This window comes from Bombus vancouverensis, chromosome 7, assembly GCF_051014615.1.
Source record: "Bombus vancouverensis nearcticus chromosome 7, iyBomVanc1_principal, whole genome shotgun sequence".
In the NCBI taxonomy this organism is placed as follows: domain Eukaryota; kingdom Metazoa; phylum Arthropoda; class Insecta; order Hymenoptera; family Apidae; genus Bombus; species Bombus vancouverensis.
This window is the reverse complement of record NC_134917.1, coordinates 12,814,989-12,841,502: the sequence shown is the minus strand read 5'-3', so window position 1 is coordinate 12,841,502 and position 26,514 is coordinate 12,814,989. Positions and strand designations below refer to the sequence as shown.

At 46.8% G+C, this 26,514-nt stretch overlaps 2 protein-coding genes across 3 annotated transcripts in view; one reads left to right on the top strand and one right to left on the bottom strand.

The window, feature by feature from the left end:
• Positions 1–15,249, bottom strand: part of LOC117156021 (thrombospondin type-1 domain-containing protein 4) — a 39,802-nt gene extending 24,553 nt beyond the window's left edge. Inside the window, exons 1-2 of one of the 2 annotated variants that reach the window (XM_033332677.2) lie at positions 14,803–15,249; positions 13,583–13,726 (exon numbers count right to left, since the gene is read on the bottom strand). In XM_033332677.2, the coding sequence (XP_033188568.2) occupies positions 13,583–13,698 (116 nt within the window). In that variant the 5' untranslated portion in view covers positions 13,699–13,726; positions 14,803–15,249. Of the gene's footprint in view, positions 1–13,582; positions 13,727–14,591; positions 14,741–14,802 lie in introns of those variants that run through there. The other variant, XM_076620039.1, reaches the window with a different exon arrangement.
• Positions 1–26,514, top strand: part of LOC117156047 (uncharacterized) — a 61,438-nt gene that overhangs the window by 29,384 nt on the left and 5,540 nt on the right. The gene's annotated exons all lie outside the window — the stretch shown is intronic.

Genomic DNA, 26,514 nt, shown 5'->3' with positions numbered 1-26,514 from the left:
GCGGAAGAGAGGGTCCGTATCTTAAAAGAAAAAGGGGAACGCTCGCGTGTGTCCACATCCACCTGTGCAAACGTCACCGTCGTTTCCCTCGCTTTTCCTTCGAACGAGCCCCTAAAGGTAAGGTGGTTTCTCGGTATCGTAAATAGTCGCCGTAAAAAGAAGAGAACTTCCTCTCCAAATTCTACGTTCCAACCTGTCGTCTTTTAACTCTTCCCCCAGAATCATTAAAATTCTCGCCAGGATTTTCGGTACGCGTCGAAAATCGACGAATCGGAGGTCGTTCATTAAATCGTTCGGGCTGTCGCACGAAAGGAACAACGATCGCAGAAGCGCGGCGGTAAATGGCGTTGAGCAAGCTTAATGCTTTTCCACAGCAGGAAATAATTAGCTACGACCGGATATGATCGTTGGTAGGCGGTGGCGTGGACGCTGAGGACAGACCGGTATGACTTCCAATCGACTTTTACGCCGGTGTTCGAACCTTTTGCTATGCCTTGCGTGGCCTTTCGATGCGCTCGCACACAATACACGTAGCCAGCGTACAAGACCATTGTTTTGGTCGAACAAGCGCGGTTCGCTCATTTAACGAACGGCGAACACGTATATCGAAAAGCTCACGTATACCACCGTTGTTGTTTCTGGCTCGGGAACGGCGGAAACCACGCTATCTTGCCGTTCCACGATTTTGATCTCTGCTCCCCTCGAACGTTTTCGCGTTTTCTATCCCGAATCGGAACCGCGTGCGGTCTCGTTCGCGGACGAACAAATCTACGCAAAACAAAAGAGACTTACGAATACAATGCCTACCAACACGCAACCGGTAAGATGAGGTATATATGAACGACATAGAATTACAGATGCGATTACGGTTGCGCAAAGCTTTTATCGTATATCGATCGTATCCCTTGCTGGCCTTTGTTTGCATAGCTTTGAAATAAAACGATACTCGCGAACCGTGCGCGCACACCGCGATTCGTGCACCGCGACCGTGAGCACGAATGCTCGAAACGCATCGAGATGCTTCGTGAAACCAATTATTTTTCAAAAAGCGAGCGAATATTTCTGCTTTAACGTTCCGCGATCCAAACTCTCCTATCGTTGGTTTCGATCCGTGGTGCGCATCCAGCGAACAAAAAAAAAAAAGAGGCCTTCGTCAATTTCGAACCGTTATTTCGCGGAATCAAATATCCGGCTGCGCTCGGATCGTAAATAGTCGATATAAGCATCGATGGAATGGCGGAAGCTGTGCGCCCTATAGAGATTCCCCCGAGGGTCGCAGAAAGATAGAGAGAGGTTTCGTGTGAAAACAAAAGAGATATACGTGTAACGAACGCAGAAGTGTGCGTGTTCCGTATCTCGCTATATCCTCGGGATCCATCGATCGACTCTGAGCCTTTGCTACCATCTGAATAAGAAACTCTCCGATCTACGGCTTATTTCTACAATTGCGGCAGCACGCACAGAATAGAGAACGAATATGATGAATCCTTCTCGGTGGCGTTGCCACAACGCGATGTACGGATCTCAGGAGTGTTAGGTGCTCGAGAATCATTGAGTTTCGCTGATTTTTTGCTTGTTAGTTTACGAGCGTGTCGCGAGTTTTCATGGGCGCGAAGAAGTCGCGGCAACCTCGTGGGAGACTAACGAATTTGTGAGAAATATCACGAGCTGGCAGATCTCTTGATGGAATTTACTCGAGACCTCGAGATCTCACGGAATTAGAAGCCGTAGCTTTTGTTCCATGATCTTCTTACGATCTAGCGGGTACGCGTTATCCATGGTGCTCCATGAGAAGCTTTTGTTTGGCCTGGCACAAGCGCCTTTCGACTATTCTCCGTTGCTTCAAACTCTTCTTTGCATGATCCATGCTCGTACAGAATAGCTGAAATTCCAGCATTCGCGCAATACGCAAAGGCTCAACGGGGTTAAATAAACCTCGACGCTAGGCGAGCAACGAAGAGAGGCATCCTAGCAATTAAAATGAATTCACCGCTGAAAATTTTGCGGAGGAGCCCGGCCAATTCTTTCCACGCGCACACTGCATTCCATTCTCATCTACGGCTTTATTAAACTTGCGGTCGGACCGTGACCGTCGTAAATCTTACGAAAAGAAGAGGCGAGAGGGGAAGAATGAAGAATGTTGAGCGTCAGCAGCTCTAGGATTCCAATCCCGGTCTCGTTTCCAACGAGACGACGTAATTACTCGGAGGAAACGTTTGCAAACTGTTAAGGGCTTGTTGGTCTTGGCGTTCTTTACGACACGGACCATGGCCTCGTTATTGATCATATCGTTTGGGAGTCTCGTAAAACGAACAGCTTAATGGGGCACACGCTCACCGGTCAGCCGTATATCCGATGCAAAACAGAAGCGATGCACGTGTGCGATCGCTCAGGCCCTCCTCTTCTCTTGATTTTCGCGTTCTTCGCGTGCGTGGAAGAACGGCCGTCATAAATATGCCGCCTTTCTGCACTGTCACTCTTGTCCCTGACAATGACTCTAACTATGGATCCCAACGAGCTCGTAGGATTTTCGATACGTCGTGGCACGGTAGTCTCTCCCGAATGGAAATCGTCTCCGATCCATTATCGATCCAAGTATAAGTACGTTGAATTAAGATTCAATGCTCGTTTGTTGGTCACTGATGTCATGGTTTGGATCCCGATGAAGACGCCCATAACGTCAGCGAACCGTGAGAACAACGTTTCTACAGACGCAACATGCACTCGGAAGCTTCGACTAATTATAGGATGAAACAGTGGCTGTAGAAGTCGCGATACTTTGATCTGTCGTGTACAGCTGGACCGAAATCGACACCACAATCGCCAGCGCTGTGATTAAACGAAAGGGAGAGAATGTTTCGTCTAGGCCTCGCTATTGGATTCGTCGGTAAAACTACCTTCCGCTTCTCTAGACGGTAGATACAAGATCAGAGGGTATATTTCTGGCAGATAATTATTCAATGTCCATGCTCCTGATGCCGAACGTAAAAAGACCGTCGCACCAACGTTCGTTGCTCCGCATCGTGCAAAATGTACACGGGGGAAACTCCAAAAAATTTGCGGTTCCCACGAAGCGGATTTCCACGAGAAAAATTAGCCGCGAGTTTTAACATGCGCCGACACGAAGATAAACGTTTACCCGTGCCTAAGAAGATCCGTGCGCGTCGCAGCACGCAGAAACGCCGGCGTCCATTGTACGCGTGCACGAGCGCCCGTATATTTGCACGTAGATCCGCGTGCAAATATGTGCACAGGGTGTGTACGCTCGCGCGTAATTGTGAACGAGCTTACGGCCGCGCAGTGTAATCGCGTTAAAACTATGTCGGGGAAAAACGAGAGTCAGGGCCATGGATAAACAGGGGGCAGCTAAGCGTTGCATTAACAGTTGTTTGTTTGTTAATCCTCAAAGCTCGAAAACTTGCCTGTCCGTCGTCGTCGGTTTCCGGCTGTTACTGGTAAAGCGTGAAATTTGCTCGACTCTCTATTTCGAGTTGGCCGACATCGACCACGAAAGCTGGCTTAAAGTTGTTCTAAGCCTCGGAACTGTAACGGTTCACCCCGTGGGCCAGCAGCTGATGATTAAGACACGGCGGAACTTCCATTAAACTCGCGCCAAAAGACTTCCAACACGGGAAACGATGAAAATAGTAGGACAAGAACAACAGAGACCGCGCGTCTCGACGCATGATTCCGCGAGACAGCGCCGTGCGGCTTGGTGAATAGTCGTTTCTGGCTATGTCTTGTATTCGAACGTCTATTTCGAGACGACCGTAATAGCAGCACATCGATGGACGCTTTAACGAGGCATTCCCGTGACGATGTTTACTGGCGATCGTGCTGCGAAACGCGATCCTGATGAGCGATCTCTTATCCGCAATTTTGTACGGTTAATAAACCGAGAGATTGAGATAGGGTGGAAATTGAAAATGGTAGCATGATTTATAAACAATCGAAGAGAATTGATCCCTGCGTTCGCGAATTCCTCGAGAGACTCTATTATCACTTTCGTTGTTACGATTCAACGTAAATTTACGGCACGTCAGGTCGCGCAAACAAGCGTAAGCTGCTTAAGTTTCGAGCGTACAGCGGTAAATCAACGATGTCGATCGCTAATTAATGGTTCTTCCATCTAAAATGGAAACGCGTCGGTTCGGATAGCTTTACTCGTATTATTTTAACACCTGAAGTTCCAGTCAAGCAAATTCGAGTCGATTTCAATTAATACGACTCGGTCGATCGTGTCAGCGGAGCGTGCAACAGCTAATTAACAGTTCTGTTTCTACGTTCCGTATAATAACAGAGCTGCGCATGATGTATAATCATCGCAGCTCGATAATCCCCGGTGCTCTCCGAGCGACGTAGCCCGTGGGAAAACGGCTTTTGATATCTTGTCGATATCATGTACGGTATACCGCCGTGTAGAAACGAGAGAACTCATGGACCAAAATGTTTTGCTTATTCGGCAGCTGACAAACGCACCGTGATATGAGAAAACCGCTCATACCGGATCGATCATTCGCGCATCAATTAAGAAAACCTTGCGAGTGTTTAACGCGACTACTACGAGGCATATTGGTTTTCCGAGTCACGGATGTACGAGATTCTTCTGGAAGATTTTTCGCGCTGTATCGCGCGTTCAGAACTCTTGCATTCGTTCACAGAGTATCTAGTTACTTCACAGACGTTAATACTCTAACAATTCCTTATAATTGGCCCATTCTAACTGTACGCTTCCTGTGTACTGCATGTAGCTTCTTTAATTCTAACATTGTACATTAATGGGGATTTAACTCGTCTATCCTTGAATAAATGAATAAATAATTCTGCAATATCTTCATTTGGAGTATCGTTCCTCCTTTTTTTCTTTTCTTTTCTTTTTGATCATTTTAGATCGCTATTTTTGGCAATAGATTTTTACATCCAATTTGCTCGTTGTATGGCGATAAATTGTCCGAGATCGATTTGTATCCACGAAACAAGAAGAAACGAAGAAATACGTACATCAAAAGTTGATTTGATTTCTTCAATGTTCGAACTTTCAAATAATAATCCGGTTCGGACCACACGCGATTCGTGTCATAAATGAAATCGTCACCGTAATGCCCGGGCCTGGTAAGCAAGGTAAGCAGGCAAAAGGAAAGGTCGAAACTGGCGAAATCGAAATTGCAGTCGGGAGCGTGCACGCGGCTCTGTGCTTGGCTCCACTCGCCCACGATCTCGTTCGAAAGAATAATTATAGGTTTCGCGTACGCGAATGGGTAAGACATGAGATGGCACCGCTGGCGGTAGCGGTGGTTCACGTCAAACCACGCTATCTCGCGCTCACTGAAAAATAAACGAGAAGGCACCGTTTAATGCCGCTTTCGAGCCGTACGCCTCCTTCCCGGACGAAGGAGTTACGAGACCTCGCGAACGCTCTTATCTGATGCATCCGGTATGCATCCTGTGCATGCACGGCATACAATACCTAACTGGCTGATGACTGCCGGCCATATTTACAACACTTTTTCACCCTAATGTGGAACACGACTGATTGTCCCGGTCGAAGGATTTATATCTGCGAGTATGATACTTCGTTTTAAATCGTTTCCGTGGCCCGTGGTAATGCTTTATGGCCCAAAATTTAACTCTCACGCGCTATCGCCGAAGAAAATCGCGTTAACTATATTCCAGAATGAGATTTCACCCCGCCACATTGATCCTTATTCTAGAAATCAGTAATGAATACAATGGTAAATATTTCCTCGTAAATGATTGTATACTAATTTTAAATTACAGATAGGCATTAGTTTCGTATCACTCTATAATTACCCCGATATCTGTACGCTCGTTCATTCTAAATTCCATAGCAGGCGGACGAGTTCCGATAAGATGTAAGCAATGTATTGCGAAACGATACATCTTCCGAGTACAATGCTCACCGATAATGGTCGCTTTTCCGTCTGTCTTCGTTATTGAACTTTCGTCAATGAAACCGCAAATCTACGATGCGTCGTACACCGTCATATCACGGATAATAACCAATTACAGTGCGTCGTATCTCATCTCCTACTTAGACGCACACCCACACAACGGCAACGCGTTATCGTTGACTTCACCGTCGAGAGAATTCGTCGTGGCGTCGTGGAACGCCGATAAAAGATCGTGTAGCCTATTTTTTCCGAGATTATCTTCTCGCGACGGTCTAAAATACAAAACAATAGAGAACGTTGTTCTAGCTGGCGTCACGCGTACATTAACAAATTGTCTTGCATAACGCTAACTCTATTTTGTCATCGATAATTTATTATTCCCAAGTTCTCCGGTATCATTCCCACTTTCGTGACCTTATTCCCGAAGATGTAAATTTCCGTAACAAAGGACGAATACCTAAGCGACCGAAGGAACGGTGAAACAGAGTTTAGAGAGCTGGACGTGCCACCGAAAGGTCAAGTGCATAGATTTACTAGTTCACGCTTGGTGAACGTAACGGTGCTCGCGGAGTAGGTGTTAACGGCTTTACTTATGCGTGGAATCACGAGCAGCCGAGAAACCACTTCGTTTCACTTTCAAGCCGGCCGAAACGGCCGCGCACGCGTCCATACGTAGAACACGCGCTCGACTTGCCCGGGATCGGGACGATCGCGTACAGCGACGACAGGCCTTCCATCAAACAAGCCGTTGTCGATGGGAACGACCGTACGCCATTCCCCTTTTCGTCGCTCGTTATTTATACGCGATTCGTGCTCGAGCTTCCTCGAGCCCTTAATCACTCGTTTCTGCCTTCGAACCAGGAAACTACGAGTTTATCCTCTTAATTCTTCAACAACGACAGATATACCCTGGAGAGGTCTCGGTAACCGGGGGATTCCCCCGAGACAAGGGGAGAGAGGAAGAGAGGAGGAGAAAGAGAGGGAGAGGAAACGAAAGGAACACAGTGCGCGATTGTTAGAGCCGGTGGTATCGTACGCAAAGTGGAAGACAAGTATCGGGAATGGAACGAAGGGTTGAGCGAGCGCGGATGATCGTCCGAATGCATCTTTAATTCCACGCACTTATCTCGAAATCAATTTAAATCTTGGCTGTCCGACTCGGTTCCTATATGGCGAAAGGAAGAGCTTTGTCCGTGCCGACGTGGATCAGCCCGTCGTCGTTCTCTCCCTTTTCTCGTTTCGTGCCGCGCTAGAATAGCGTCCCGCGCATAAAGGCCATTGTTGCAGAAAAGGGACGGTAACGCGAAACGAGACGCAACGATCCGCCGTTTCTCGTACGGCTCATTCAACATGCAGTTGCCGAGGTTATCGTGCTCTACGGACGTTGATAGAATACGCATCGTTGAGACACGGGGTTGCGTCTCGCTGCGGTGCCAAGCGTCCGTGGCTGTCAGCGCGTCTCGAAACTGTCAAGGTCTTCGCAGCGGGACTCGATGCGAATCAACGTCACCGATTCTCGCCCGCCTTCGCGTTCAGCACCCTTTCGTACCACCTTCCTATCGATACCTGCCAATGGATCTCTTTTAGCCTTTTCTCGCTCGTGCATCGACCACTCTCCGGACGACGTTCGATCGTGCCAAGAAATCGCAGTGTCTTTAACGGAAGTGCTTGTTTCATCCTACGCTCTCTCGCCGATGCACGTTCCTTTTGGTTTTATCGAAGGAAGCCTTGCTTTCGAACAGTCGAATGTAATGATAACTCCGTATGTAAGTACGAGAAAATAGCGTGCACTCGAGGCTGTTTCGAAGGTTGTAACGCTGTAAATCACAACGTTGTTTGTAACAGACGTCGGACATCAGAGATATTTTAGGTAACACGGCATTAGACGCCCCACCCTCTGCAAACGTCACGGGTCACTGTTTCTTAATAGACGTTTACGATTAGCTCGATATTGCTGTCATTACCCTCGTGTCAACGTTGTTGTATCATTCGTTTCTTTTTCTATCTTTATAAAAGGGCGGGTCGGATTCCGTCGATCTAGGGTCACGTATGCAGGTCTATGCAGGTCACTGAATTTCAAGATGACCCTAGAAATTCTAATAAAGAATCCGAGGAACCTCGTCGAGAGATGCAAACTTTCCTCGAAATATTCCGCTCCGAAAGAATCTCGAATGTCAGACAATTGCACACGAGCCGGGGATCGAAATGCCCGGTCTCCGTATTTTCTTCTCACGGGCGCACGATAAATCGAAAGATCTTCCTCCACTAAGGAAAGGTTTCGCGATGTTTGACAATAGAATTGCGGAAGATACGCACAATGGAGGCTAAAAGCAGCAAAGACGGTGAAAAATCGAAAGAATGTCCAGTCGCTTCGTGGTGAATTTAAAAATATTTTTCGCTCATGCTCGAAGTGTCGATATCTACGAGCGAGTTAAATCGGCGAGTGTGGTCTTCGATCATTGCGCCGCGTTGCGTACGCAAATCGAGAGAAGCAAATACCATAGTTGGAGAGAATCGATGTAAATGGGAGTCAATGACTCGCGGTTGTTCGCGCACGGTCCACCACCGTGGTTAAGCGTAATGCGGTTGTCAGCGTCAGAAAGTAAAAACCGCTCGCGTGCGTCAGCGAGCATTTCTAAGATTAATTGCAGCGTAGCCTTTCCATTGCTGGGAAAATTCGAAGCTATAAAATTCATGCGCAGGCAAAGAGCAAAGAGTTGAGCTTTTGGAAACGAAATCAGGGTCTTTATAAAGCCATTTCTTCGAACAATAGCGAGTGCTGCGCTATTGTTATAAGCAGGGAAACCACATAGCGATTTGATTCTTCGCGAGCCTTCAAAGAAAATGACCAACAGCCAGCACTGTTTGCCAATGCTTTAACTACCGTGTAATCTATTGTTTGACGATTTTACGACTTTCGTGGTGTTTTACGGCTCGTAAGCTCGCTTATAGCCGTCGTTGGTTCTCTTCATTCTTCCATTTAATTTTCGTCTCGTGCAATCACCTTTGACCACTCGGAAAGAAGCAAATTACCAGCAAGCAGCATAATTCAATCGCGTACGAATTCGACGAAAGAAATTAAAACACGACCTTGTCGTGCCTTTCCATGGTGAAATTAATCAACATTTATGAGCGTCACTAGTCATTGCGAGAACCATATGCGCCAGTGCAATCGTTATTCTTAATGTTTCCGGAAGTTACGCGTAAACATTCGTTATGGTCGCACATGTTCCATACAAGGTTTTCTTCCTTGTCGCACTCTCCGTGTTTTCGACGTTCTTCCAACGACTGAACATTCATATGGGTATAATAAAAATTATCGTCTAGCCTAGACAACTTGCCATCGGAGATCGCTTCGTCGAAAATGAAGGGGATCTCTTATCGAAAAGTTACAGTTAAGGTAGGCCCTCCAATTAGTCCGTCTCTTTCGACGAGTCGATCGATGCCAGACCACCGTCGATAGCCGTGGTCGAAAGTGAGTACGGTGACCCTTTTAATAGGCCCGGATAACGACATGGAAATTGACTTAACGAAAACTCGATAACCAATTGGTAAGAGGTATCGCGGCGACAATTAGTCTTCATGGTCTCGTTGCTTGTTGAAATTGCTGCGTCGGTAGCACGGTACAACGTTAATGAATGAAAGGAAATTAAAGCAAAGAAACGAGAGAAAAAGAAAACGCGGAACACTTGCCGTGTTCTAGTCCCTGTGAGAAGACATAAAGCAATCGGTTCGAATAAAAAAGCGGTTGAATGAGATCGAAGATGCATTGAACGGAGGCGGTAGCATAGAGAGCGCCGCGTGACGCGCGCTAATCAACGGAAACGTGGGGAACATGTGCGTACATAATGAAGTTAATTGTGAGCCTCCGTGAAGAAGAAAAGTCTCCGGACGAGAATTACGAGGTGGTCGAAGGCGCCACTCTCAGAGCGGACTTACGGCCCTTAGCTTCAATCCGACTTATGAATAGTACTCGTTGTACGTGAGTGGACCGCGTTTATTGCTGCCTTCCACGGTAATTCTGTCTTCGATCCCGAGATGGGATCGCTCGGGTGCCCGCGAGCCTCTCGATACATACTTGAAATAAATCGATCGGGACACGCGTGCACACACGCGCGAACCCGTCACGCTCCGACTGAAACAGCTGATCCGTAATTAAACGATACTCCTCACTCTGAAAGGTGCGTTTATTGCCCCTGAATGACCGAACGAAATTCCGATCGACGCGTTCCTATTTCGCCTTCGACTCGAGCAACCACGTTCTACTCCTTTTTTCCTCGCTTTCGACACCGTTCCACAATCTGTTAGAATGCGAAATGAAAGTGGAAACGCGAACGGTGGCTGATGTTAATTAACGCGCAACGACGACGGCGCAATTGTCGATTCATTCAGCTATATACCAATGCCCCGGGAAGTTGTTGGGTTTTTTCGTCCAACAGTCATATTCGATAACGGACCCTCGGAATATACGTCGGCCGGGCAGTAGCGCGTATCGCCACGAATTTCGAACGGAAACGCATTGACTGGCGCATGATCGATCGTCCTACGTCATCGAGGACGAACGACCCGGTCTTTCGACGCCGATTAACAGTACCTCGCACTCGAACAGCGTCGGGGAAGGGACGAAGAGAACACGTGGCTCCAGGGTTAAGAGACAAAGAGAAAGGCGCAGGAAGGAAGAGGGCAGGGCGTAACAACACGCACAGAGATGTATTTTGCCCCGACAGCCTATGTCGTGGTATTTCGCGATACAGCGGCGAAGATCAAAGTGGGAGGTAGATCGCGAGGTAGGCCGTGTGCCAACTGCTCTTCACATTCCTGACACGGTCGCCGGCTAATGCACCTCTATTTGTTTGTCCTTCCACCCCCGTGCTTTTTCTTCTCGCGTGTTCTTCCGACTACGGTGCCCACCTCCCGCACTCGTCTCGTAAATAGTCGATATTCGAGTCGACTTCGCGGTTCGCACCTCAGGGATCCGAGAGCCGTCGATGGTCTTTCCGGTTCGCTTCGGGATATCGCTACGCTCCGCCCTGATACATCAGATAGAAAGCTTCGCGGCGTAAGTTTTACGCGACCATACCGACCGTGTAATGGCACGCATTCGCGAGCACACGCGAGCATTATGCAACATGTGAACCCAAAGGGTGATCGTTAAGTTAGATTCTCTTAGGTCCGAAGCGGACAGTATTCGTACATAGCCGAAGGAGAAAATCAACGGTGTACGTTTTCTATCGTTTTCATCGTGAATTATAGTTTCGAAGGTTCCGAACGGTTTATCGATTCTGAAACGGTAGTACGAAGGGAAACGGATGGCGAAATTTAAGCGACGTACTCGCGCGAGAAACGAGTCTCCGGTTTCGACATCTGCGAAAATTGTCAGGGTCGAAACGAACAGAGCTAGTTGGATCTCGAGAGGGGAAAAATGAAACGAGCATAATTATCGACGAGCGGAACGTCGCGACGAAAAGTTCTCAAGGCGAGCAAAAACTTTCTCGACCGACGAGTCGGACGGGTCGTATTTTTCCGTCACCGCGTATTATCAGAGACGGGAAGGGACCCGTACACACGCGAGCCATGGAGAACTCGACCACATACCATACGTAATGTATACCGCATGTGAACCACGGGAGAGACGTACGTATAATCGCACGCGTGCGTCTAGACTCAACATACATAATTAGCGTATATATTCGCTACAGATTGCTTATTGTTCGCATGGCTTCCTTCTCCCCTTTTTTACGTTCCTCGTCGACTCTTTCGGAGCCCTATCCACCCCCCTACTCAGGGGATTAGTGTCACAGAGCGTGATGCATGAGTTACTTTCACGGTTATCAGCGGGAACTGTGCACTGCCAGACATGTCGGTGCTTTGAGACTACGCCTGGGAATCTCGTGTTACGGTCGCTGAGAAATCACGTTACTCCAGGGTATGTTAATATATTCGCCAAAACGTGCGATACGAAAGCTTTTATTCCGAGATTTCCGGACGGATTATCGACGATCGCGAATATAGGCACAAGGTATAATTAAAGAGAAAAAAGTGGAAAAGAAAAAGCACGATTGACAATTATGAAAGGGAGCAGAGACGAGGGTGTACGAGTCCAACCCGTGGAACTCACGCGAGAGATCGACGGATGGATAAAAGAAAGGAAGGATACGACGGTTAGGGTAAAACGTTTCCCAGCACGAGCGGAAAATCTGACGCACTTGCCATGGCCGATCTGTAATCGAAACCGGTAATTATGCGCGGACATTGGCATGCACGCCGTACAAAGGAGACTGCGCGGATAACAAGGGACCCTCTGCCTGGAGCATCGAAAGTAACGAGGGCAAGGATTGATGTCCGTTCATTCCGTACGATGTACATTGAGAATTATTACGAGGTGTCTGTATTAAAATAAACTGCCGGTATAGCCACGGTACAGCACAAGGGAGAGAGATATCCTCGTTAAAATGACGAGTTATCGAGGGGCGATCGTGTTTCGGCTGTTCTCGGTTCCATTTCTCTTTTTCCTTTCTTCTTTTTTTTTCCATTTTCCTCTGGCGAACCGCACGCTCGCGGTTACGGGATCGACGATACAAATCGTGTACAAATTTCGCATCGCGCTCGACCGTGTTGTTTGCTCGCGTGCGCTCGTTCGAGTATCGTGTTCCGGGCTAAACGCTTTAACCGATCGTTGAGCCCTCGAGAGCTTGCGTCAACGCGATCACCAGCGCTTTTGTACGCTTTTGTGTCCCACCTCCGCCGCCCCCTTTTTAATATCATCAATTCTGAATCGTTCAAAGTTTTTCTTTCCGATTAGCGGAGACACCAGGTTAATCGAGATCGATTGCGACACGGAAGCACTAAGCTTGGATATAGGGCAGAAAGCCGGTATCGAGACGATAGCTTTTAAATATATAGCGACGAAAAGCTGATAACCGGAATCGTTTAGCTGTCGCAACAATCCACTTCTAATCGCGACATCGAGCACCTCGATTACGTATTTCATCGGCTCGCAAGTAACACAATAAGGTTCGATTCGTGTTTGGCTCTTGGTAAGCGAAACATTAGGTTAACGTTCGATCGATAGTTTTTACGGTTTCACGTTTCCAAGACGATATCGCGTAAAACTTTTAAACAAAACGGGAGGCCTCGATCAAGCCCCGAGCGTTTACACATTCAACGAACGTCATTTGCAGCTGCCCGTTAAATAACATTCGCGTGAGCCAGAAGCGTTCTCTAAACAGACATATTTTTTGAGCTACACGAGGTGTCGATCGATGATCGTCGATCAGCGAGGAAATCTAAGCTAATATTTCAGCAATTTTATACGTCAACTCTGGTCAGCTCGAACAGTCACGAACCTTTCAACTTGATTAATTGTATCGTAGAGGCGGATGGATATGAATAATTGAATATCTGCGAGTCGAGGATATCAAACTATCGAGTATTTTCTGTTATCTTGAATTTTACAAATCTTTCTATCCAAGGAAGTCTGCGTACAATACGCTACGTTTCGTTGCTTCGTCCCGATGGTAAAAATTATCGACAGAAATCAACATGTCATTAATATTTATAGAGTTGTAGACGTGTCGCGTTACGTGGATTTAGTCTCGTGTTTACTTTAATAAAAAAAACGTTGAACATTTCTTAGAAGAATATTTCTATAAAAATACGTGCTCACTTACCCGAAATTCCTGATTTTGGTCATATTGGTGCGTCGCGGCGCGCATCGTCGACGCCGCGGCACTTCCGCGGGACTCCACGGCGGCCGGTCATTTTTCGATTTTCGTGAACGATCCATGAAGATTTGCTCCGAGGCTCAGGCCATCCTGCGCATGAGAAACGTCGCGATGCGTTAAAGGCAAACCTCATTACCAGCTGAATGATATAGAGCGTAAGAAGGACGCGACGCAACAAATCACTGCGTACCGCGCACGGAAACACGAGGGACGGCTTTAGACCGGTTAAGGTTGATCGCCTTAAGACTCAGGCTCTAGATGTCCAAGTTTTATCTTCTCTCATTGTATAATAAACCCTTGCCGTGCCATCTGCTCATCGCAAAGGTGTTCAATAACTCCACCTTTCCTAGCTTTCTTTATCTCTAACAAATACGTAGCCAATGATCGCGTTGCACGGAGGAAACACGACATCCGGATGGTCGATGAGTTTCCTAGTTTTGTAAGAAAAAATATTATTTCGAATCGGTCGCAACGTTGATAAAAAGAACGATGAATTATGTATATGGACTAATGCATTGCAAGGTTAGGAAGAAACGAGGTTGATTTATTCTCTAGCGATTGGTGTTTGCGTGGGGAACTTTCGATCGATGAATCGTTTTGACTCGTTCGAAAATTCCGGAAAAATTCGGTGTTAGGTGGAGGCGACGATAAAAGTCATACGAAAGTAATTTACAAGGCGATATATTAAGTCGCTACTTGGCGAGTACTGGTATAAAGAGGCATCTATATTCACGATTTCTTGCTCCGCGACAACGCGCGCGTTTTGTTGTATGAACAGCTGTGAAGAATGCGCCTCTGCTTATTCGATTCTCGCGCGGTATTAAACGTGCGATTCTACTACAAACCACAAGGAAAATTTCTCGCGGTTCGGTGCAGACGTTCACAGTTTGTTTCGATAAATTCATTTTCGCCTTGTCGACGCCTTCTTAGCGAAACTTCTATCGGTTATTCTCACCGTTACTCTGACAGCAAAGGAAAATATTTTTCCACTTTGGAACTTCGTGGCAAATACGACTCCAAGGTGTAAAGGCAAACTTCGTTGGCGATAACCAAAAGAGTTTCGTACGGTATCGTTGCCCGATAAAATACCATCGAGTTCGTATACGATCAAATTTTCATAAATAACGACGAACGTTAAAGAATATCTAGCAAACACTTTGACGTACCGTCGTGCACCTCATCTAATCCCATTCAGTAGGTGCAGCAGGTGGACTCGCGGGCTCACTACACGTGGCACACATTTCCCAAGAAACACGAGCCCCCGCGGGAAAAAACTCGTCCGATCGAGATCGATACTCTCTATCTTGGACGACAGAAGAAAAGAGCAAGAACGGGAAAAGTAGATCTAACGCTATCGAAAATCAATTCCTCCGTTCACGATCGATCGATTGACATCGACGAACAGTTGCTACGAATTCCCTCGAAACCGCACTGAATAACTCGTCGCGACACGATTGCACCGAACGATGGCGTTTCCACCGGTGGAAAATCGACGTGTAAACGCGAGGCAAGGCAGGTGTTTGCGCGTAATCATCCAGCGAGGAAACTCCGAAGAGGAAAGCCGAGAACGGACTCACGTTTGCGCGCTCACGGGCTGGCGCAGCCGCGACAGGAATGATAGTGGCGAAAGTGGGAGACCCTCCGGGAAATATATAGGTCCGCAGGGTGGTGGTGGATCTGAGGAGGAAGGAGGCGGAGGTCCGTCGACGCATCCCTCGGCGCCTGTGTGCACGCACACGCGCGCCGCCACGCACGTGTTTACGCACGGCCTGTCACGATGCACATGCACCAGCCGGTGCACGGGGACGCATCCCCGAGAAACGGATCGAAAAAGGAAGAGTTCCATCGGCCACGGTCACGAGTGCCCTCCTTTTTCGGGACACCTCGCACGCTCGATTTTTGTCCTTCCCTTTCTTCAATCTCCGATTCACGAGAGTAAATATTTTACCTGTCTCGACCGACTTCGTCGCGCAAGCTTGATCGAAACACGGTGTATTTGTCACGTCATTTACGAGTAAGTGCGACATTTAAATTGCGCCGTGTAAATGGTATCGAAGGTTGAACGTTAATAATGGCAGATTTCAAAGTAGCAGGGATGCTCTTAGCACTCGGATCTTGCAGTTTTATTCGATACCGCCTGTCTCTTAGGCTTGTTTGTTCGCATGTAGGTGCAAAACGACCCTTTACAAACTACGCGTACGCGAAGATGGAGGTAGAACATTTCCTTTTATGAGTGGCAATTCGACGATAAACGAACTCTCTCGCTTTCGCGTGGCACAAGCATTCGTACGTATGAAGAATTCGCTGCGATGAAGCAACAATAGAAACAGTAGGTACATGTGAAATAAACGTCTCGAAATAACTGACACGATTCTGACAGTTTCTACGGCTGTAAGTTGTTCCAACGAACCGCGAGCGTGGTACAAATACCCGTAAAATTTAGCCGGTGAGATTACGCTAGCGGTTTTTCTTCGGTTATCGATAGCTGGGTAACGGTGCTACGGGCGTGATGCCGCGAATATTGCACCGTCGACAGCGTGACGCCCCGAAGCCACGCGCGACTCTACCTTTTCCCGTTTCCGCTTTTCATTTTTGCTCGTCGCATCCCGCACGCCGCGCATCACGAATCGATCGCGACATTTCGCCCACCGACCAAGCGAATCGCGCCACTAAATACCATAACGAATCGACTCGACGTTCCGGAATGGTGTCGAGACTGAAAAAAAAGCTGTGTTTCGATCGTGCTATCAACGAACAAGGCCTTCGATCGTCTCCTCTCGGAAAAGCTTTTATATTACATTACCGTTTTTTCGCGTCAAGTGACAAGGATCTGTGGCACTCAAGATTTTTTCTTTTTTCTCTTTGAATTGCACATTTCTTAAGTAGCTTTTTCACCACGATAGGGTCGGAGGTACGATATTCACTGCTGCGACTCGCAAAAAGAAAGTGACGCAACTAGTGAATGAAATTTAGCGAGTTTACTTTGTCAACTGATCGTGACCAATTATCGAAGTGCTGCTGTACCTGCGTAGTGTTGAAAACTAATTCCGAGAGAATCCTGTTCGAAGTGAAACCAACGATCTTTGCGAGTCCTTCGTTAGTCCAAAACGTACTTGCATCGCGATAACCATGGCACGCGATAAAAGCGCGCGAGGAAACTTGCGTAACCGGTAAATAAAACCGTAGAATAGCCACCCGAGCGCTTCGTTTTTCAACTGTACGCCAGCAAATCTCAGCGTTAAGATATGCGTAAACGTTCTGTTCGAACACTTTCGACACATCCGTTCGCCGCTGAAGACGAACTCGCGTTCTTGCGATGCGCATGGGATATTAGTCTGGCGCCAGTGGGATCGTTCGCGGAGGCGATGCGTCGTTACACAGCCCAGGAAAAGCGTATCTTTCTACGTTGTTACATCCATGTCGGGAATCTGTATCGGGCCGCGTTGTATCGTGTAAATCGAACAAATAGCGGATTAATTAACTTTCGATCGACCGAATACGAAGATCCGGATAGACAGAATATGCTCGGCCAGCAATCATCCTGGTCGCTGTTTGCCCACGTTAAATATGTATTTATTAAAATATACTGCTACCCCACGTATAATTCATTAATTTCGACAAACAGCGCCGGTTGATATTCGCAGTGGCAGGTTTAAATAATTTCGGTACGACACGATGCATGTTCGATGCAGCCTACCACCGAACTCAACGTTTCTAAGTAAATACGCGTTCAATGACGATTCAAGGAACGCTTTCGGCACGGTTATTTATTTTCTCGACGCTTCTCGATTTAAATATGCCGCATACGCTCGAAATACATACGATATAATTGCACTTTTATCTCGAACGCACACGAGCGAGTTTATCGCTCGATCTTCCTATGAACATATGTCTTTCTTTGTTTTCCTTTTAAGAACAACAAAGACAAACATATGGTCTCGTTGCGTTCAGGGTTAGGCCAAATTCAACGATAGGAAAACGCGCTTGGCGCGTGTCTGGCAGCTCGACGGAAACTAGGGAGAAAGAGCCAATTACGAAAATGAAGATCACCGACGGTGTTAGATTCCGTCCGTGGCTGAACGAATCATACCACCATCAGTCGTTTAAAATATGCGTGATTCGCGTAAAAACGTTTGAATAAGCGTTGTCCAAAGTCTTGTCTAGTTTCTCAGTGAATCGCAGAAGGGCATAAAAATCTAACGAAGCATTTCTATTCGTTCGTTCGTTCGCAATAACGCGTATCAGAGTTTACGATCGCGTCACCTCACGACCGTAATAAAATGGGTCTAATTAATTTATGCGACGCGTTGTTTCGCGGTCTTGCCTCACGTTGGAATGTTCTAAACCTTGGAGAAATTTATTACAACAGTTCTATTCTCGACGATTCACCGGAACGATGCGTCTAAATGGAATTAAACTCGTGACGCCGAGTCAGGCCGATCGTTTCTCGTTTCATCGTCGGTCAATTAAAATCGCGCGCAACATCTAATTGCCTAAATCGCGGTTTGAATTACCGAGGAAGGTTGAATCGTGACCGCGATATTTCTACCGTGCGTCCTTCATACGAGAAATCCACCGAACGTTGTAATAGTAGCGTGACTAATGGATCGCTCGTGTACGCTTTTCCGTTTATTATTTCGACCACCGCGTGAGCCCACCGATTACGGATGTCAACGTGAACAACAGTCCGCGCTAAGTAATCAGCGCGTTCGCTCGGTCGCCGCTAGCTCCGAGTCATTTTATTACTCGCCGAGATTCATTCGGAGAATAACACACGCGTTGGACATCGTCGATGGAACTCGCGCCGTGCAATTTCGCGCCATCGGTTCGTCCCTTCGCTTTCAGACGTATTACCGCGAGTTCCGAGTACTGTTTCTTATTGGCTATATAACGCTCTCTACCGGTCGTATATAATTCGCGTATATCGTATTACGTTTTCATATCGACGACTAACCGCGTAAAACTCTTCATTCTCGGATTTCCAGCGTATTAGAAATCCATAGAATTTCATCGTATCGACGTTCCTTCGTGGAACCTTCGGTATCACTGTATTACTTTTTCTTCTTCTTTTTTTCTTTTTTCTTTTTTTTTTTTTAGTACCGAAGTTACTATTTATAACTTATAACTCGGCCGAGAGACAATTGATAGCGTCACACTGACCTTCGACGCGTGTTCAAACGAATAATTAATAAATTAGTCAGACAGTAAAGTTTAGAACGGCTAAAACATACCTCGATAGGTACACTTCTTTTCTATTTTTAGCGCCGGTTGTTTTCAACCGTTGGCATTGCGGTGCACCAACGAATGAATGTCGGGTATTGACGATGATTAATAGTAATTAAACGATCGTTCGAGTTCTACAAAGAAGCTAATGAAACGTTTCGCAGGACGAGCCAGATGGCGACTCGTGCAAGCGTAAAATAAAAGAAGGGTAAAGTTAGTTAAGGGTGAACGAAGCGATAAAGTGAATGCAAGACGCGCGTACAACGAGCAGTTATTGCTTCGTGCAGTGAAGTCGGAGTTGCGGCTTGAACGTTGGCCCAATGGCCTCTTAACTGGTTATATCATACCGTTTCGGGTTGTTTCTCTTCCCGCTCCAGCCTCTGTCAACATTTACATGCACAGGGCGCGCGCGTTCAAACGATAAGTCGCAGCACCGTGCGATAATTCGTCGGAACAAAAGGAAGTCCCTGGATAGGAGCCAACAACGCGGTTCCGTACGATTTCGTCTCTTTATGAATGAAAAAAAAAAAGAAGAGTCATTCACCGGATAACGCGAACATCTATGAGTTAGCGCGTTAACGTTACGATTAACGCGTTGTACGGGAATAAGAACAGATCTGAACAATTTTGTAGTTATGTACAAAGCTTGACTCGACTTTTCTTTCGTCGCGCATGAAAAACGTTCGTTCCAACTATTTCTATACCGTGCCTGGCGATCGCTACACCAGCGAACCAGTGAAACCCGAAGAAAAACTGACTGGTTGTGACTCCCATTAACCTCATTAAGAGAGACTTACGATCGTCAACTAGCGAAGTCGGCTAGTTATTATCATTTTCAGTGACTGACTACGCTAAAAGCGTTCTCGCGCAGTCCATCGTGTCGATATATCGATACATTCGACGGAAGGACGATTAATCAACGGCCAAACGCGTACCTATTACTCATTCAGGTATTTTCGTAGAGCCATTTTAATCATCGGTTAATTACGCTCGTGGTTGTCATCGAAACGTCCGGAAGAATCGTGCGACATCGACAGAAAGAGAGAAAGGAAAGGACTGACGATCAGACGAGCTGAGAAAGAAAAGAGGTGGAAGCGCGTCTCACGTATCTACGAAGAAGAAATGGGTCCCATGTTCCACGGTTATTTTTCTTCTCCTCTCTTCTCCTTTTGTCCTTCTTCCTTTTTGGCGAAGCACGACCCTGCTCAACGCTTCGTCGAATTATACGCCGTGACCTATAATTTGGACACTATTTCACATGCCGTAAGCATGCAATCACGAAAAGGTGTTCCCTTTTGTAAGTGGTTCCACCTAGATGAAGAATTTATCGGCTAACAGCCCTTCCACGAGATTATAATACACGGTACACGTATGATCTGATCGGATCTGCGTGTAGTCGACCATCTTACGGGGCGTCATAATGCACCGAACCAACTTTCTTCCTTCACCCATCCCTCCTTTGGCCTGTCCGCGTCCCCGTCTACCACTGCCGTCACTTTTATTTTCTCCCTCCGTTGACCTCTCGCCGGTGTAAAATTTCCATGATTTCACGTAACGCCGACGAGCAAACACTTTGTTATTCAAATATCGTGTCGAACACCTCCTGTCGAATTTAATCTGCCCCTTCGAGAGCTTTCTTGTACACGATGATCATTCTGGGAGGCATAGCCGTCGATAAAAGGGATAACGTTACATCCCCCCATTCGGAGACAAATAGGCACGCTAATTGCGTCCGTTCGATGCGCGTTTCGAACGAATGTATCCTTTTTCGTCCATGCGTCCTTCCGCGATTTTTCGTATCTATAAATTCGATAAGTGCCATTACATCGATAAGAGTGAAGCTCGATGAAACGTTGGCATCGACGTGTGAGGTCTGTCCCGGCTAGTCTCTTTGTTACGGATAAGATCGAACGAACTACGTTTCCCAGAGCAAATCCGAGTAGTCGTTGTTCAAAAAATTCGCAACCGATCGAACTGTAACCAGCTGCAACAATATAAAAATACAAAGGAGTCGTGGAATGGCGGTCTTTCAATACGTTCCTCCGACAAACGCTGAACCTTCTCTCTCGAGCGTAATAAAGTATGCATCGCGCTCTCTCGCTTCTCAATATTTCATCGACTTAAACAGCCGAACATTTGTTTCTCGGATACACGCGATATTCGATATTCGCATTCTCTCGAGAACATCGAGTCTCGCTTGCGTTATTAACGTGCCTTTCCTCCATATATTCGTTCGAGATTCGCGCTTCTTTACGATAAACAGAAAGAAACCGCGACACGTCGACGAAATTCAGAAGTTACCACGCCCTTCTAAAGAATCGTAAAAGAAGGTAACTCAGAAGGATATTTGAAGCATCGTCGAAAAACGTCGGACAAACGAAACTGCGTTCGTGCGAATGCTCGAATTGACAATCCGCAGATGAACAAAATATGCCAGTCGCGATCGAACCGGTCGTTTACATAAAACAGACACGCTCGAAAAATCTTTCTCATTTAAGGTTCGAACTACGGCTCGCTAATCTTGACGTTCGACTTTGCGCTCGGCATAATCGTCTTTGCGTCATCGTCGCTGAATTCGCCCGGGTACAGCGTGTCGCAAGTTCGAAATACGTTCGATCTCCTCCCACGTTCGCGATCCACCAAGTCGCCTTCCTTTCACACAGTTTCGCTGGAATTGGTTTTTGTCGAGGCGACGACGACAAGTTTGCTTTCTTGTCGCGGCACGACGAAGCGAATAACGCGGTCGCGTTGAAACACGCGAGCAAACAAATCGCTGGATCGATCGATTGCTTACCGTATCGGTTCGAATATCGCGGTGGGAATCGATCGATCGAGTCCCGGCTAATTTTCGCGGAATTTTGCGACGAGCTGTACGTAGTCGTGGTAGCACAGTTCCTAACACGAGAAGAGTGCAACGCTTCGGCACAAGGTCTGAGCCGGGCCGATTGCACGCAACAAGTACTCATCTCAATTGGCGATTATGGCCTCGTAAATTCATTTTCAGACCAAGTTGAACGAACACCGGCAACATCGTTTGCCTTTGCCCAGTCCCTCGCCCTTACGTCGCGTTATGCCTTAATTTGCGGCTACGGAAAGCCAACCTCCTTCCACTGCAACTGCGTTTCATGACTACGTCCGAAACGACAATTAATGTATCAGTTTCCGATGACCATTTTGCTACACGCCGGTAATAAGCGGCACTAGCGTACGTAATTGCGAGCTATCTCGACGAAACGGTCTATACTCGAGCGCCTTTTTTACTTTTAATCATCTTTTCTCAATTTTTTTTTTTTTTCTTTTGGCAGTCTTTACTTGTCAGCTTTTTGGAAGCGAAGATTCTAAGTTGCGAGGGAATTTTTCTTTTTTCTTTTTTTTTTCTTTTCTTTTACATGGCGTAGTAAAGCGATCCTTCGCGATCCGCCGCGATAAACTCGTACGACGAACCACACGGTGACCATTCTCCCGAAGGCCACTTAATAATAGCCTGTTATCGGTGTGCTGAAAACTGATTAAAGTGCGTGTCAGCCAGGATGTCCCATTAACGAATTAGCAGGGCACGCTATTTAGATAGTGCGGCTGTTACAACTGTGTTATCTTCGTTCCCCAAAAACCATGACCGATATGACCATCGATGGATGGCTTTCACAAAAATTCACCAGCAATTTATGCTTCTGTTCTTTTTACTTGAAAACCTCGTATCGTAAATTTCTCATTGCACGGTATCACGATATTAATCTCGTAAGTAGCGCGTAATGGTCGGTAGCCATTGATCCGATCGATCGCAAGAAAAGCAATCGCCGCCAATGGTTCTTCGGTTACCCGCGATTTCCATCGTCGAGTTAAAAAGCGACAGACGGCTGATGTTTACGCACGTGACTCGCGTTTATCGTGGCAAGTTGTACTCGTTAGGAAAAGTCCGCTTCGGCAAATGCTTCTCGCCATTATCCTCTCGAAGCGCGTTGAACGTCGCGCCAGGCCCGGCATCCGGGCAAATCAATATACCCTGCTCCGCTGGCTACCGGCTGCATCCGCTGCGAATGCAACCAAGATTCCGCTACGTAACCAGATATCGAAACCATCCGGGCAACCGCAATAGTTCGTTATCGTCGATACGAGCCCTTCGAAAGAGACACTTATTGAAGAAAACGGTATGGATTACCGAGAGGCTTACACAGGCACGAAACTGAAACTTCATCGACGATCCCGCGAGCTTAACTCCGCGTCTCTAAGCTTCAGAGTTGTACTGGCGATTCGACGCCATCGTAGCGAGTTTCGATTCGTCTCGCGTAATACGCGTCAACTGTTCGAACGACGTAGGAAAACTTGGAATCGAGGCCGCGGAAGTTGGGTCAACGAGTTCCGTCGAAGTTAATCGACGGTTCCTGAAAAATGACGTCTATTCTGGAACTAAAACAGTGAAATCTCGTGAAAATGGAATTCATCGGTTTACTCGGCAAATGTTTGTCCGAGCGCATGCAAGCGCATACAGATCTGCACAAGAACTTTCATTTCATTCGTCGTTTTTTCACCGAGTTTAATGAAATTCGTCGAGAAAGACGTTTCTCGAAAGTCGTTACAACTTCTTTCGTTCCTCTTCAAATGAAATCCTCTCTCGACGTCTTTCGAAGTCTTCCGTCGCTTCGACCGCTTATTTCAACGATCGAAACGCGTTTGATCGCCTCGCCAGATCGTAACTACGGGAAGGCAAATAGTAGGAGGTAGCGTGGAAAAATGGAAGCAATTTCGCGATGGAGATTTCTTGCTGGTCGCGTTTAAATCGTCGGAATCATCGGACGCGTAATCGCGACTTCGTAACCCGATGCAAAAGAAGGCTCCGTCCACTCTTGGGCCTGTTTATGGACACACCGGAAATCGGTACGCTCGATTTTCCAATAAATCTCAATTTAAGAGGATCGTTCGTACTCGCGCATAACCGCGCATTTCATTTGCCAAAGCAATTTCGTAATGACGCTGGAGAACGATGATTGCCCGGGGACGCGGTCCGCGTTGCTTTTGCCCGGGTAATACGTATAAGTAGGGCGGCTTTAAGCCAGAGCATTACCGTTCACGATGAAATAACAGTGATTACGGTGCCTGCGGTATATACTCGCGACGCCTACCACGATCCAATAGCGAGAACTTAAAAGACACTGTTCGGATTGCCACTTCCTCGTTGATTCTTCTCTTCCTCTGTCTTTCACCAGATTTCCTTACCTCGTCGTTTTCTATTCTCCCTTCGTTCGAGATACGAGAATTGAAGAGAAAATTGAATTTAGTTTCGCGCCTATGTAAGTGTATAATGGTAATTTTGGTAATTAATCAATTTAATAGAATCGTTAATTATTAATATGTTTGAAGAACGTTATTATACTAAAATTTTCTCTTGCAAATGCTACTCGATTGGTACTCGATCGCTTAAAGGAAGAAATAACTTGCTGTAAATCAGCTATATCCGATGTTAAGAGAACGTGTAATAAAAATATCGGAACCTGATTGATCTTGACTGTCACGAATGATCGGAATAATCGCGCGATCTTTTTACACGAGTTTAAGATTACAGAACTTACCGCTGAAGTTGCTGCAAACTTTCTTCTATTCCATCCGAATCACTTTTTTTTTTTTTTTAGCGGAAAAACGTTACTCTTATCAAGCTAATAAATCTGAATTTCATAGTTAGCAAAAGTCTTCTAAAAAGAAGTGCTTGACAAACGAAGTCGATTGTCTTATCATCGATTATCTCGCTAGATAACGATAAGATCGTTGGTAAATCTTGGAAGTTTTGTTTTTGACCTTCTCGAAACCTCCTACCGAATCAACTATCGTTCAAACTCAATTACGAAACGTTCTGTTTCATCATTCCTTTCGTGAATCATGCTTCGCGCCACTTTCCAATGTTCGACTCGCGACACAGACGTTTCCGTGTTACGGTCGAACCGTGAAAAACGCTACGATCCACCCGAGCAAGTTGATAGGATGGATCGATCCGTGACGACGAAGAATTCCGTGAGCCGGGACCCGACGCGAATGCAATTCTCCGGCGAGGTTGCTGACTCGCGATCGATCAAGCCAGTCCGGCTACCTTCAATTAGTCAGCGAGGCTAATTAATTTACGACTCGATCGCGATTTACATAATTAGACGCGGTAACTGGGTACTATCGCGAATGCTCTTTTTGAGGGCTTCGTAATTATTCGCATCAATTGAGTCGCTTAAATGCGAACCCGGGATTCTCTTCCTTCGCCGACGAAGCACGATCCCCGCAATCGTGAAGATGACTCTTATCGCGGTTACCTCTCCGAAACAACGAGAACAAGACGAGATTATTGGGAAAGTTGCCTCTGGAAAATATTCACGGCCCTGTTTTCGTTGCTCGTGGGTCCAGAAGGTTGGAACTAACCGTGAAAGTGGTGCCGATGAGTCGACAGCGAGGTTCGCGGTAAAAAGCAGGCATGGGAGGATTCTGGCAACCGCAAAAACACAGTCCACCCACCGACACAATTTCTCTGTAACGTGATTTTACAGACGGGGCTCGGATTTCTGTCCCCCGACCCCTGCTCATGCGGTTCCTAGGTTTTTAGCTGCACCAATAAATCCCCGCTGGTGACAAAGAATCGTTTCCTGAAGGTTTAAACCTTTGAACGATGCAGGTAACCGAGAGAAACCCGAGGAAATCGAAGAGGTGGAAGACGACGAGTCGATGCACGTGTATGGACATAAAGGACGAGTCTGCTGACAATGCAACTCTCTGGCTCACCCTTACAATCGAAGCACGGTGCACAGTGCGTGAAAACGAACACGTGTATTAAAAAGCTTTGCGACTCGGAGTTTGCTACAAATATCGTCGATGAATCCAGCTGAATGGCACTCGTCGACGTATACCCGGGAATTCACAAAATATTTGCGCTCTCTCGACGATGCATTGAACGCAACGCAGGAGCCGTTCGTTTTCTCTTCGTTCGCACGAGAGAAAAAAGAATCGATACACCAGACTGCACAAAGGGCGGAATTTTCGTATAGAAAAATCGTATATAGACTCAACGACGATTACAATGAAGACGATGCACGATGTGACTGAAACACGAACGGGCCGGATGTTGCGTCACGTAAATGGGCACATTAGGAATTTTTTTTCTGTGAGCTGGGCGCGTCGTTGCCGGTGAAATCGAAGGTACGTTCCTTCGATGGATCCGCACGCTATCTCGACGTGTAAATGGACCAAGTAAGTCGTCCCCTACCGTGGAAGAAAGATGTAAGCGACGTTGTGAATAATTGCAACGATTAAGTAGTCGCACGGACAAACAAAGAAATTGCATTGTGAGTCGATCTTTCGTTTGCATCACCGATTCAGTCGTTTACCGCGTATATGCCATCATGCGGAAAGCGTGGAACGCGCGTCGATTTCCCATAGCGTAACGCAGAGATTCGTATGGATATTATCAATTTTCTATCATTCCGATATCATCGTCGTCGACAGCGATGCGCGCGTGCAACACGAAATCGAATTACCGGGCAAATGATTCGTCGTAAATCGCGTTTTGGTAACGTTGCGTCAATCGATGCGAAGCGGACGCGAGCTGAACGGCGAAAGAGTCGTAATCGCGAGGCCCGCAGCGTGCAGAAGAATTATTTGACGGGCAAATCGATGGGAGAAGACGG